The sequence below is a fragment of the Pararge aegeria genome, chromosome 24 (assembly GCF_905163445.1).
Source record: "Pararge aegeria chromosome 24, ilParAegt1.1, whole genome shotgun sequence".
NCBI lineage: Eukaryota > Metazoa > Arthropoda > Insecta > Lepidoptera > Nymphalidae > Pararge > Pararge aegeria.
In genome coordinates, this window is record NC_053203.1 from 3,050,178 (window position 1) to 3,063,864 (window position 13,687).

The 13,687-nt window shown below is 38.7% G+C and overlaps 1 protein-coding gene across 3 annotated transcripts in view; it reads left to right on the plus strand.

The window, feature by feature from the left end:
• Positions 1–13,687, plus strand: part of LOC120634450 (filamin-A) — a 97,596-nt gene that overhangs the window by 11,386 nt on the left and 72,523 nt on the right. Inside the window, exons 1-3 of one of the 3 annotated variants that reach the window (XM_039905024.1) lie at positions 5,593–5,712; positions 10,193–10,305; positions 11,135–11,185. In XM_039905024.1, coding sequence (XP_039760958.1) covers positions 5,687–5,712; positions 10,193–10,305; positions 11,135–11,185 — 190 coding nt within the window. In that variant the 5' untranslated portion in view covers positions 5,593–5,686. Of the gene's footprint in view, positions 1–5,592; positions 5,713–10,192; positions 10,306–11,134; positions 11,186–13,687 lie in introns of those variants that run through there. The other 2 variants (XM_039905026.1, XM_039905027.1) reach the window with 2 other exon arrangements.

Genomic DNA, 13,687 nt, shown 5'->3' on the forward strand with positions numbered 1-13,687 from the left:
TATCTATATTATTAAAACTGTGATTTTAATGATCTAATTGTACCAATTTTGAAATATATATGTGGAATAGTTATTGAACTTGAGGCCATCAAATTATCCTACCATATATATATTTTTCAATACATGTAGCCTGGGTGAACAATATAGACACTGTAACGTCGATTTGGGTCACCATGATCATCATATAAACCCATTACCGACCCACTACAGAAAACGGGTTTCCTCCACAATGAGAAGGGGCCGTAGTCCACCACGCTGGCCCAGTCCGGATTGGTAGACTTCACACACCTTAATATTATGTAGAAGCAAGTGATATTTTAATTGCTTAAAACGCAAATAACTCAGAAAAGTTCGAGGTGCGTGCTGGGATTCGAACTCGGGGCGAGTTCGAATCCCAGCACGCACCGAAGAAAAGCGTAGTTGAAGTCCTAGCCACTGGGCTATCTCTGCTACTACTAATTAATCATTTTCCTCGGTAGGTGGACGGAAAGTGTACATATCTGTCCGCTTCAATTCAGTAATCATAGATTCCTCCGCGAATCATTGACTATGATTATAATCGAGTCCAATAATAACATTGAAATGTGAAAAGTATACATTTATCGCAATTCGAACTCCCGCTCGCTTCATGGCCTCATTTCACAAGTTTTTGTTGACTTTCATTTAATTATACTTTTGTGCAACACTGACGTCAGTGCTTTTACGACGAAAGTTAGGATCATCAAATTTGTCAGTTTCATTTATTCAAAGGTTTTATTGTTTTTTATATATTTAATTTGTTTCTTTTTAGCTTTTTTATTGCTTAGAAATATTATTTTGTAGCTCAAGTAGCATTTGATCGCAACTTCGTTCGCGCTTGGTTATATTTAAAAAAAAAACGTGGACGAACAGTTTAATTATGCAACAAAACGCGCCCCGGTCTGAGAAAAACAGCACACAACAGACTTCCTGATGTAACCCTAAACGTCGATAACTCTCTCAACCCGGTGTCACTGTGGTATCTAGAATATTTATAGAATTTTTGACGACCTCTCTGGCGCAACGGTAAGCACTGAGAATTTAATTCGGAGGTCCTGGGTTCGATTCCCGGCAGAGGCAATCCGCAGGGATCTGTTTGGTGGGAGGCTTTGGCCGTGGCTAGTTACCACCCAACCGACAAAGACGTGCCGCTAAGCGATTTAGAGTTCCGGTGCGGATTAGGGGTATGACTAACACACTCCCTAATAGGTTAGCCCGCTACCATCTAAGACTGCATCATAACTTACCACCAGGTTAGATGGCTGGGGCCAGGTCAAGGGCTAAAAGTAGTCGAACTTTTTGTGACCAAGCTCGTCCGGGGAAATACCACCACCACTCTGACTCACGTCCTTGTAACGTAAGAAATGGAAAACAACGGTGTGCAGAGATACCATATACACAACTTCCAAATATGAATGGTTGTAGCTCGGTCTCCGAGCACGATCGCCAACTCGGAGGTACCTTCTATTTGTTACGGTCGAGCATATCAGTATAGTTTGCGTACACTGTTACACACCACATAATTGCGAACACGCTAAATAAACAAATATGTTACACGAACTAAACATCACTAGACAATACGTCTCTATTGTGTAGCCAGTAACATAATGGATGTTATCAATAAATTATCAACTAACCCGTCCGTTCAAACAATCGTTCTGATGTCGTGTAGGTAATTTATTTCACAGGCAAGCTAGTTCAATAAATATACTACGACAACACACACGTCGCTATCTAGCCCCAAAGTAAGCGTAGCTTGTGTTATGGGTACTTTTTTTTTTAAATATTAATAGCGGGCAAACGAGCAAGTGGGTCACATCTGCAGCACCAGACGAGCCACCGATGTGTTGCCGGCTTTTGAAGAATTTGTTTATCCGCCCCTTGAATAATCCTAAATTGTGTTTTGGAGGAAACAAATCAGATGGGAGATTGTTCCACAATTTGCAAGTGCGCGGTAGAATTGATCTGGTATTGCGAAAAGTAGAAGAATCCCTGGCATCCAGATGATGAGGGTGGAATTTATTTCTACGGCGTGAGGTGCGGTCCGAGAACAGGGAAAAAGGTATCAATGCAAACTACTCGTCAGAACACTCTCCATCCAAACTGCAAGTCAATTTGGGATTGTCAACAAGTCGAACCGCCCGCCTTTGTACCCGATCAAATGGAAGGAGTTGGTAAAGAGGTGCCCCAGCCCAAAGATGTGAGCAGTACTCCATGTGAGGTCTGACTTGCGCTTTATAGAGCTGGAGTCTATGCTTTGAAGCAAAGTAACGTTTTGCTCTGTTGAGCACACCAAGCCTTTTTGGAAGCTAGTTTCTTCCAAGTGAGCGCGGAATTGGTACTAAGATGACTGATGAATATTTTTATGAATAATATACATTAATACTTATACAAATAAACACCCAGACACTGAAATACGAGTTTAATACATTCATCACACAATTATTTTCTAGTTGTGGGAATCGAACCCCACAGTCTTGACTCAGAAAGTAGGGTCGCTGTCCACTGCGCCAATCGGCCGTCTAGTCCATGTGTCATTTATAACGTACCTTTGAACTTCGGCCGCCTTTTTTCGCTTTTTTCTAAGTCCCGCCGGAACCGTTTGTTTGCAAGCTATGATTGATTGGAAGGTAAAGCTTAGGTGAGAGTCTTTGGCCATGGCTAGTTACCACCCTACCGACAAAGACGTGCCGCTAAGCGATATAGTGTTCCGGTGCGATGTCGCGTAGAAACCGATTAGGGGGTATGATTACCATACTCCTCTCATTACTTACCACCAGATGAGATTGCAGTCAAGGTCTAACTTGTAGTGGAATAACAATAAATATGACTAATCGGTTATTCGAGAAACCATTGTAAAGTGGAGTGGTTTTTGATGCTGTAATATTAGTTTTGTACACAGTTTCTGTATATTTTTAATTCTGTAAATATATTTTCAATGTCTCGCTATATCCCATTCCCAGTTTCTTTAGCTAAGAACTTTGTGAAACGGAACGACGACAGTACTGCAAGCACAGATACATAAGAAGTGTTTTGAAACAAGAGAGAAAAAATAATTAATATCTCGTCTCGAAGGTTACAGAGATCGTTAATGTTAGAATGAGATGCAATAAATGTAATATTGGAGATATAAAACAACCGCTTCCTCCGGACATCATTAGTTTATTAATAATCTTAAAGATACTACACTCACAGTATGTGATGGAGTCATTCGGAAATGGGGAACTAACTAGAACAACGTTTACGAAAATTATAAAATTAACACGCGATCTTGAGAAATGATTGCATTTGCATGTAACGAATGTTTCAGTATTTATGCCACTTTCGTAGGAATGAATGGATTTTATTTTAAAAGTTTAAGAGATGTACAATTTGGTGATCTTATCTCTGCATAGCGATCTCTTCCGGGCAACTTAAACCTAACGGCAAGAAAATAACGATAGACGTGCTTATGTTATTATTTTGTTGGTTGAATTATTTTATTAATAATCTTAGAGATATCATAGTTCAGAGCATGTGAGAGAGCCATTCGGAAATGGGGAACTAACTATAACGCCGTTTATGAAACACGCGATTTTGGGAAATTATTGCAAGTTCAAATTACGTATGTTCCAGTTTTTATGGCAATATCGAATGAATGAATGGATTTTACTTTAAAAAGGAGTTTCAGAGATATGAAAGCAATCAAGATAGAGGGTACAGTTTGGTGATTTTAAATTTTAGGAGCCCTTCCGGGCTACTAAAACCTAAGGCAAGAAAATTACAATAGACATGGTTCATCTTCATCGTCATCATATAAACCCATTACCGGCAAGGCACAAGTCTCCTCCCACAATGAGAAGGGGTTAAGGACGTAGTCGGTCTTAACCCCAAACTCTCTCAAAGCTGTGTGAAGTCTATCAATCCACGCTGACCCAGTGCGGATTGGTGGACTCCACCCACCTTTAAGAACGTTATGTAGAACTCTCAGGTATGCAGGTTTCCTCACGATAATTTCCTTTACCGTGGAAGCAAGTGATATTTTAATTGCTTAGAACGCACATAACTTAGAAAAGTTAGAGGTGCGTGCTGGGATTCGAACTCGCCCGAAATTGAAGTCGAAGTCCGACCTCCTACCCACTGGGCTAAATTAAATAGATATGATAAAATTACACGTCTTTGTCTTACCAAGCAGATGGGCCACCTGATGATAGGTAGAAAACGATGCAACTTTTCGCAGGGTACCTGTGCACGGGAAACTTTCTGCAAAACTTTTATACAAGAACACGCGAGTAAAACCGCGGGCAGATCTATTGTTCGAAACCTATCAACCAGTACCGTGGATCAACTGGCTCGCACTCAACATGTAAAATGCAAAATGCTCACGCTCAAAATGAAAAATGTAAACTGTTAATATTGGAAAAGAGCAACTGAGTTTCTTGCCGGCTTCTTCTCTGTAGAATCTGCCTTCCGAACCGGTGGTAGAGTCACTACTCACAAACAGACTTGACGTTTCAAAAGTGCTTATATTATTAGGCTTACTTGAAATAAATGAATTTTGAATTTTGAGTTTTTGAATTCACTGACTGGCAAATATATAGCTTTAAACGATAGATTCAAATTAGGAAAACTCTGTTTTGGTATCCATCAGTGAGCGAAAGGAGATGGGAAAAGTTTGTAGACAGGTTTTGTTCATGTATTCGCAATTTAAACCATGCTAATATCAAAGAATTAAGAACACACGGAAACCGTGCACACGACTAATATTGAAGCATTAAAAACCACTCCACTTTAGATTGGTTTCTCGAACGAACGGTCACTTCATACCATTTAGCAGTTAACAGTAATTATTTTACCTCTAATGTATTAGGAAAATTAAGCTTAATTTGCTATACTCCGCGAACAGCAGGAGAATCTGTATGGTGTAATTTATAATTAATTCAATCCTTATACTCCACACCAAACAGATCCTCAGATAATTGAAATATACTAGCTGACCCGTGCAACTTCGTTGCACCAAATCGTTTATTACCGGAAAACACGAATAAAATGACATTTTCTAAAAATGAATCCTAGCTAGATTTATCGCCCCGAAAATGTGTACTAAATTTCATGAAAATCGTTGGAACGGATTCCGAGATTCCAATTATTTATGTACAAGAATTGCTCGTTTAAATATATAAGATACAATTATAAATATTAAATAGCCAAAGACGAATTACGAATGTCATTTTAAATATTCGTAAATTGTTTATAACATAAGTATGTTTGTTTAAGTTTTGGCCGAACTTATTTTCTAAAAAATTTGTATTTTTTTTTTAGTGTCTCAATTTCATCAGGTAATTTTTGAATATTTTAATCACTACGATAATAAAACTGGTAGGTAAGTTTTAACATTTTAGAGAAACAAAAAGCACGTTTGGAGAAGTCAATAACTTGATTACAACGCCATCTCTGGGCAATTCTACAAACTACTTCCCAAAGTTTTAGATTCGAACCATTGCTGAAACTGAAAGCTTGATAACTTCCGAAGATATTTATATTTGCGGAGAGCAGTGTGAACTTGGCTGTCCTAAAATAGTACAGTTTGACATATGTACGCTGGAAACATGTAGTTTTTATTTTGAATGTCGTCGTTTTGCGAATTTTATAAAGTTAAAGTATTTCTTGTGCTCTTGTGCCCGTTTAGATGACCGTCGATATGGATGATTCGGGGTAATTATTAAACGTATTTTAGTTATAAATACTTACAGAGTTAATTCAGAAGTAGGAGCGTTCTGCTCATGTTTTTCTTCGCGATAACCTCTTGTGTTGCCTTGTTTTTGTTATAAATGATATACCAAAGGTTTAAAATACAATCTTAATGCTATAGACCGTATAAACAAACGTTTTTGTCATTATTTTGTAGCTCTACACTGTTTGTATTATTCTAATATTTAGTGGCGAAAAATACATACAAATCAATCAATACATTAATGTATACACGAATATTGTATGTATTAATTAATGCGTACAAAATAATACAGCATATAATATGTAATCATATATATGTCAATATCTATATAACTACTTTTTTCTTTGGTGTACAATAAAAGTGTATTCATTCATTCATTCACCCATTCATACATTAATCAAATTCTAAAATTAAAGTGGATATTACATTCATGCGGTTTTTTGCCGATTTTATTTCATATCACCGTCAAATATTATCCAATTACAACGGTCCTTCTGGTAATGCTGAAGATCTTTGGAGAGATCTTCATCATTTCATCAAATTCACTCGTACACAGCAGTAAGTATCAGATAAACTTACTTTCTATTTACCAAACGAAAGATTGTTGGTCTACCCCCAACCAGGTAGACAGACGACATCAAACGAGTCGAGGGAGCCGCTGGATACAAGCGACCCAGATTTGTAGAGTTTGGAACGCCATACAAAATTCTCTATGTCCAGCGGTGGACGTCAATCGGTTGATTTAATGATGACGATGACCAGTAAACGCAGCGTTGATAGATCCTGGACTAGATGGACGACATCAAACATGTCACTGGGACCCGCTGGATGCAATTTTTTTTTATTGGATGCAAATTTACTGTAAAAGGGTGACAACAACAAAAAAAAATTACCCGCAGGGTGATTACGTATCTCGCGACAGCAATGCGACGGGCGTAAATTCTTACAATCACTGATGTCAAACGTCACTTTTCTTTATTTATTGTATGGAAAAATGACGTTTGACAGCAGTGATTGCAAGATTTACGCCTGTCGCATTGCTGTCGCGAGATACGTAATCACCATGCCGGCTAAGTTTCTTGTGGGCTTTTCTTAGACCAGGGCGCGTTTGGAACCCTCGTAGCTTTAGGTTTAAGTTGGCGAACGAAATTATCACCATCCCATTACAATTGTGTAAACATATATGTATGAACGCTTCATAAGTGCCTGTGATAGGCCTACATGAATAAAGAAGTTTTGAATTTGAATTTTAAATTTGCAAAGGTACGCAAAACCTAGGAATGTGACAGTTTTTACAACGGAGGTCAATAGTAGTAGGCCTTTTGTGACAGAGCTCGTCCGGGGAACACTACGATGCTTATTTCTGCCGCTAAGCAACATTACCGCAATGCTGTGTTCCCACTTCCGGTCTGAAGGATTGAAGAAATTATAAATTGCACCATACAGCTGACCTGCTTTTCGCGGAGTATAGCAAATTAAGCTTAATTTTCATAATATTACCGAACTCTGATTTATCGTCTTTTAAACCCGCGGAAGACCGCGACTCACTCTACTACTGTACTACGGGTTCAAACAGATTTGACGTTTCAAAATGGCTTTTGTTCTGCCTACTTGTAATAAATGAAGTTGTAACTGGCAGTTGATTTCAGTTAAACAACAAAACAACACTTCCGATCGTCTTTTCGAAATTAATCCACATATGGCTCTAACTATTATTCGCTTTTGTTTATTTGTTCCAAAATTTACGTATTTTCTTAGATGCTCACCTCTTTGGAAATTTAATTTTTTAATGGAAAAATTGGATACTTTTATAAAAGATATTCTTGTTAATATTTTAAATTGTCCCATAAGTAATCAGGCATGGACCCAGGCCTCACTTCCGATAGGGTATGGCGGTCTTGGAATTCGCAAAATTTCAAGTGTTTCGCTGCCAGCTTTTCTTTCCTCTGTGTACAGTACACACACTCTTTTTCAAAAAATTATATCCAATTCTTTGGGTTCCATAGAAGTGTCATACTTGGCAGAGGCAAGAAATAGTTGGTCTGCTCTTAGTCCCAGTATTTTGCCGGTTTCTTTTTCTTCACAGAGACAGTGGGACGACATTATTTGCAAAAAAACTTTTGACACACTTTTAGACCAAATGCCATCTAAAAGAGACCGTGCTCGTCTTCTCGCTCTCTCTGCTAAGGAGTCCGGCTACATGCTCTCCCTTCAGCTAACCTGGGCACTATGTTAGACCACACCACTCTATCGGTGGTGATTGGTCTTAGGCTTGGCGCCTCTATAATTCAGCCTCATCGATGCCACTGCGGTGACAGCGTTGACACCTACGGTCACCATGGACTCTCCTGTTCAAGAAGCGCTGGTCGCTTCTCTCGCCATAGCACCATCAACGACATCATCCGACGTTCTCTAGCTACCGCTCACGTACCAGCTGTATTAGAACCTATTGGTTTGGCGCGGAGCGATGGCAAGAGACCTGATGGTATGACGCTCATACCTTGGAGGCTTGGAAGGTCACTTCTGTGGGATGCAACTTGTGTTGATACCCTAGCTGCATCACACATCCAGGCCACTTCGTCAATGGTAGGTGCGGCTGCTTCCAGTGCCGAGCAGGCCAAGAGGCGTAAATATGAAAACCTGGATAGCAGCTTCATTTTTGTGCCTTTTGGAGTAGAGACTTTGGGACCGTGGGGTCCGGAGGCAAGAGCCCTTTTCAAAGAATTATCGAAAAGGGTTATCGAGTCTACCGGTGATCCTAGAGCGGGCAGTTACCTTGGCCAACGAATTAGTTTGGCCATCCAGAGGGGCAATGCTGCCAGCATCTTAGGAACTGTGCCTCGCTGCGGTGGTTTCGAGGACGTTTTAGATTTTATTTAGTTTTTAAATAGTTTATTTTAGGTTATAGTTATGTATTAATAAAAATTATATTTTAGAGATAATCAAATAAATACTTTAGGTAGTTAATTAAAAATATTAATTAATTTTCATAGATTTGGTCTAGAATTTACGTAAATGTTTTCCGTAAACACCAAAAGACACATTCATGCGGTGGCTATTTCTAGTAGCTGGCTATACTGAAGTCAGCGTTGTCTCTGAAAAAAGATTCTCATAAGACCGCTCGTTATGCGGTGACGATTGATGCTTCGGCAACATTTACCGTTGCTTGAAAATGTTCATATTCAATACGTATAATAATACAAGATACGCTCAAAACTACGACTGTATACTTTACCTACTAGTTACAAAACCGATGAAATATACAACGTGCACATGATAATACGCCACAGGCTTTAGAGGTAAATTATGTACTGTCTCTGTGGCTTATCTGTGAAACCAAAAACCTGATAGTTTTTGAGTAAACCACTGCCATAGTTTTTATTGAAAGAAATCTGATACAGCTAGCTAACATCACATGCAGAATTAAAATCATGTGACTCCTGTCATTTTATGAGGTACGCGTCACGTAGCGAATGGTACTATGCGCGTGTCGGTATTTTATCTTCCATAGGGTTGTTGTATCTTCATTAATATTAGTATTTTCATTTGTATTTAAAAAAAACGTCTGTGTACTTATCTACACTCGTTAGAAGTTATTCTTCTTTGGCGTAACGAGATAAAATTTTATCTTTCGCCTTATTCTACATTTGTAGAAAAATGTAGCATGAAATACATTGATAGTTTTATTATAACGCATTATCTAGTTAAAAAAAGTTATAATAAAAAACACAAAAAAAAACTTTTACATAATTAAAGTTAAAGACATCCTATCCTATCCTAATATTATAAATGTCAATGAAAGTTTGTTTGTTACGCTTTCACGCAAAAGCTTCTTAACCGATCCTCATGAAACTTTGTACACATATTCTCGGAAGTGTTAGAAGTAATATAGGATACTTTTTATCCCGACATTAAGCTCGGTTCCTTTGGAAGAGGGGATGAAAGTGTTCGACGATTTTACACCATAACTCCGACAAATTACAACCAATTTAAATAATTATTTTTGTACTATAGAGGTTATAATATGTGTTTAATTTTCCCCAAACTTTGTGTAGATCTGAATGTGGTTGGAGATAGAGGACAGAACTCCTCATTTAGCGAGTAGCTATACTGAATACTTTAATTTTTTTTAGAACTACAACTAAATTGCCAAATCAAAAAACAAAATCAAACGAAGACAAAGTCGCGGGCAACAGCTAGTAATAAACATAATTAAATTTGGAATTCTAATAGACTCATTATCGGGCAACCAAGTTTCATTCAACATTAAAATTTGAGATTTTTTTACAATTGAAACAATTAAAATCACCCGAATGGGCTCGCAGACTTTGACAATTGGAAGTGGACACCAGCTAGTACCTAACTTCAGGGTGTTGTGTTCTAGACAAATAAGTCCTTAAGGTCTGTTTGGCTGAAGCCTTTGTTTTTTTCTTGGTGTTAAAAGCTTGTCTATAATTCCAGAGGCAGCACCAAGAGGCTGGGCGAAGAAGGTGATCCGCGCTGGTACATCGACTCCGCGTACGCTTCCTCTCTCAAGGTCTCCCTCCGACTACCTACCCGCCAATTCCTTGAAGGTAAGCTGAAGCGGTGATAGCCTAGTGGGGCCTCACATTCGGGGGGCCGCGTTCGAATCCCAGCAACACTAACTTTTGTATGCTATGTGCGTTTTATGAAATTAAAATATTGCTCGCCTCATCGGAGGAAACCTGCATGCCTGAGAGCAGTGGCGTGCACTGAGATTCTTACCAGGGAATGCATAAGCCATGAAAATTGCCTAAAATGGCAATAATCCTCCTCCTATACCAATTATACCATCACCCATCACCCTCCTATACCAGTTATATATCAATTTTAAGGTAAGCAGTTCTCTTGCGCATGTATGAAGTGCACGCCACTGCCTGAGGCGACTGACTGCAAAGGCGTGTGGAGTCCACGAATCCGCACGTGCAGTTTGGTGGACTGATTAAACCCTTTTCACGTGTGGGAGTCCCGTGCCCTGCTGTGGGCCGGTGACGGATTGATATGATACAGATACAGACTTGGTCCTCACACAAATCACGTAAGCAAAACATCATCATCGCTACAACCGATTGACGTCAACTGCTGGACATAGGTCTTTTGTAGGGAGTTCCAAAATCCACGGTCCCGGGCCCCTTGTTTCCAGCGGCTCCCAGCTACTTGCTTGATGACGTCTGACGTCTCATAAATTGTTAGTAAGCAAACTACAAGTGAGTTATAATGTAATAGTTATGAGTACACTATTGTTACTTTGTATGAGAAATAAAAAAACAAGATTACAAACATGAGTTATTACTCGTATATTTAAAGTAGGTACGAGCATATGTATACCTGCGACTGAGTAATGTTTTCGCTGTATGAAGACTTAGCTTATAAATATTACAGAATTCTACCAAGAACACTTACGACAGAGTCAACTTGCCATAAGCATAATGGGTACGTTAAATTTTCCCCCATTTTTTTGTTGTTTTATGCAACCTCCCCAAAGTCCGTTCTACCAAACCTTCCCAACCATAGAGATGATTATGTTCTGTTGATTAGCTTAAATACCAATGTTTTCCTCATATCTATTCCTCTATGTTGGTCACTAATATACAATACATAAATAAATTATTAATTCCAGTCGATTTCATATATCTTGCAATAATTTAGAAAGCGTAGAGTAAATTTTAATTGAAAACAGCGCCATCTCTGATTTACTCATCGAACTGTGATGTTACGCTGCACGGAACTATGTAAGTACTACGTGCTACTACGGCGGGTACATAGATGGCGCTTTAAACGTTTTATAATTATTTAAGGATGTTGACAAAAGATTTATCCAATTTCCTACACGATATAATAATTGATTTATAATATTTACAATTACAAAAATTTTAACTAACCAAATTACACTAATTACATAAATCAGTGCGCCCTTTGAATATTAATAGTATTAGTAGTATTATAGTGTCTCGGTATTTTTCGGCTGAGACTGACTGGTGCCCATTGCACCAGTCGGCCGTCCAACTTAAAACACAGACTATAACAACGATTTAACACCCCTTGTGGTCTCTTGAGGATATTTCTCTTCTAAAAAGTCCAAATAGAAGTGGGCTGGCACTTCTGACAGACCTTGATAAAAGCGTTTACTAAATAAAAACTGAGTTAAATATAAATATATAAAATATATAAAATAATAGTCGGGATACACTCGCACTAAAAAAAAATATTTAAGAATCGGATTTGTTTTTATTGCCTTTGATAGCTTTTTTTTGCTCTTGAGGATTGTAGTTATTTAAAATCATGCTATGTCGGGCAGGAGATATGAATTATATCCCACTGACAAGGGATATAATTAAACCACCTGCCAAAGCATGGGGACAGGGAAAAAGGGAAGTTTACCGCCGTTTATTATTTCACATATATTATTTGGATGTTATTTCCACTTGTGCGCCAATGCTCTCAAAGTTGATAAAGCTGTGGAAGATACATTTTTATCCTTTCCCGGGGATACAATTTTCTCCTGCCCATGCTAGCCGTGCGAGATACTTAGCGTAACCGAATAGTTCCACGCGTAACGCACTTCCGACATCACTATTTGACTGGACATAGAGTTCAAATTTCAATGTTTATGTAGAGTCAATTAGTTTATATCACGACAATTAAATTCTTGTTTGCAATCTCACAAGGTGATAATTGATGTTGCAGTCTAAGATGGTAAATCAAAGCGATTGAATCCTCATATAATAAACCTAAACTTCCACCAGAAAAAGTTTAGTTCTATTTAAAAATATATTAAATGTGCCAGCTCTATCCAGTTTAATGTTATATAGAGTGACGCAACTTCGCAAATGTTTTATGTGGACAGGTGTCGGAATTCCTTTATTATACATCATTTATAATATAATATTGTTTATATTACCGTCCGGCTTTATAATGGTATTTTTGCTTTAGGATTGGGGAGGTCTTTATTAAAAGATTATGATAGTAATGCTTATTTCTGCCGCGAAGCAGCACTGTCGCATTGATGTGTTCCTGTCAGAAGGGCGTTGTTGCCGGTATAATTACAGGCTCCCGGACGAACCTTGTCACGATAAACACTTCTATTCCTTATAGTAGTAGTAGTGTTTCCGCCATTCTGACAGGAACACACCAATGCAACAATTCTGCTTAGCGGCAGAAATAAGCATTTCGACAGTACTTCCCAGCAAGCATTGGTAGGAGACAATTATCTCTTGGGTGTCAACATCTCATCCAATCTCAATTTTGGTAAGTGCATCTAGTCAAAAGCCAAAGTGGCTGCTAAAAAACTTGGCATCCGCCAGGTCAATGCTTCGCACTGTACCAGGCTCAAGTCCGAACAAGCATGGAGTACTGTAGTCACCTGTAGGGTGGCTTTGCCAAGTACCAGCTTGAAGCTTAAGATTCGTTGGATCGTCGCGCCAGGAGAGTTATAGGTGACAAATCGATAACACAGGTTAAACTACGTAGTCTCCAGCACCGACGCAATGTTGCCATTTTATCGTTTTTTTTCGGTGAGTGTGCTCAGGAACTTCACAATCTTGTTCCTCCTTCCCCGTTCTACCACAGAAGAGCGAGACACCGTGACCGCTAAGATGTGGAACGCCCTCCCGGCAACTGTGTTTCCTGCCATGTATAATTTGAGTACCTTCAAGGCTAGAGTGAATAGGCTTCTTCTAGGCAAGCGTGCTCCAACCTAGACCTCATCATTGCTTTCTAACGGGCATGATTGTCGTCAAGCGCTGGTCTATCAGTAATAAAAAAAAGACAATTTTCTCCTCGGGAAAAAAATTGATCTTCTCCCACAGCTTTATCAACTCACCATTGGCGCAAAAGTGGATATAATATCCAAATATATGTTTAATAATAAATAGGGGTTTACCCCTATTATTCTCCTATTCCATGTTCCCGTGCTTTAGCAGGTGAACACGTTTA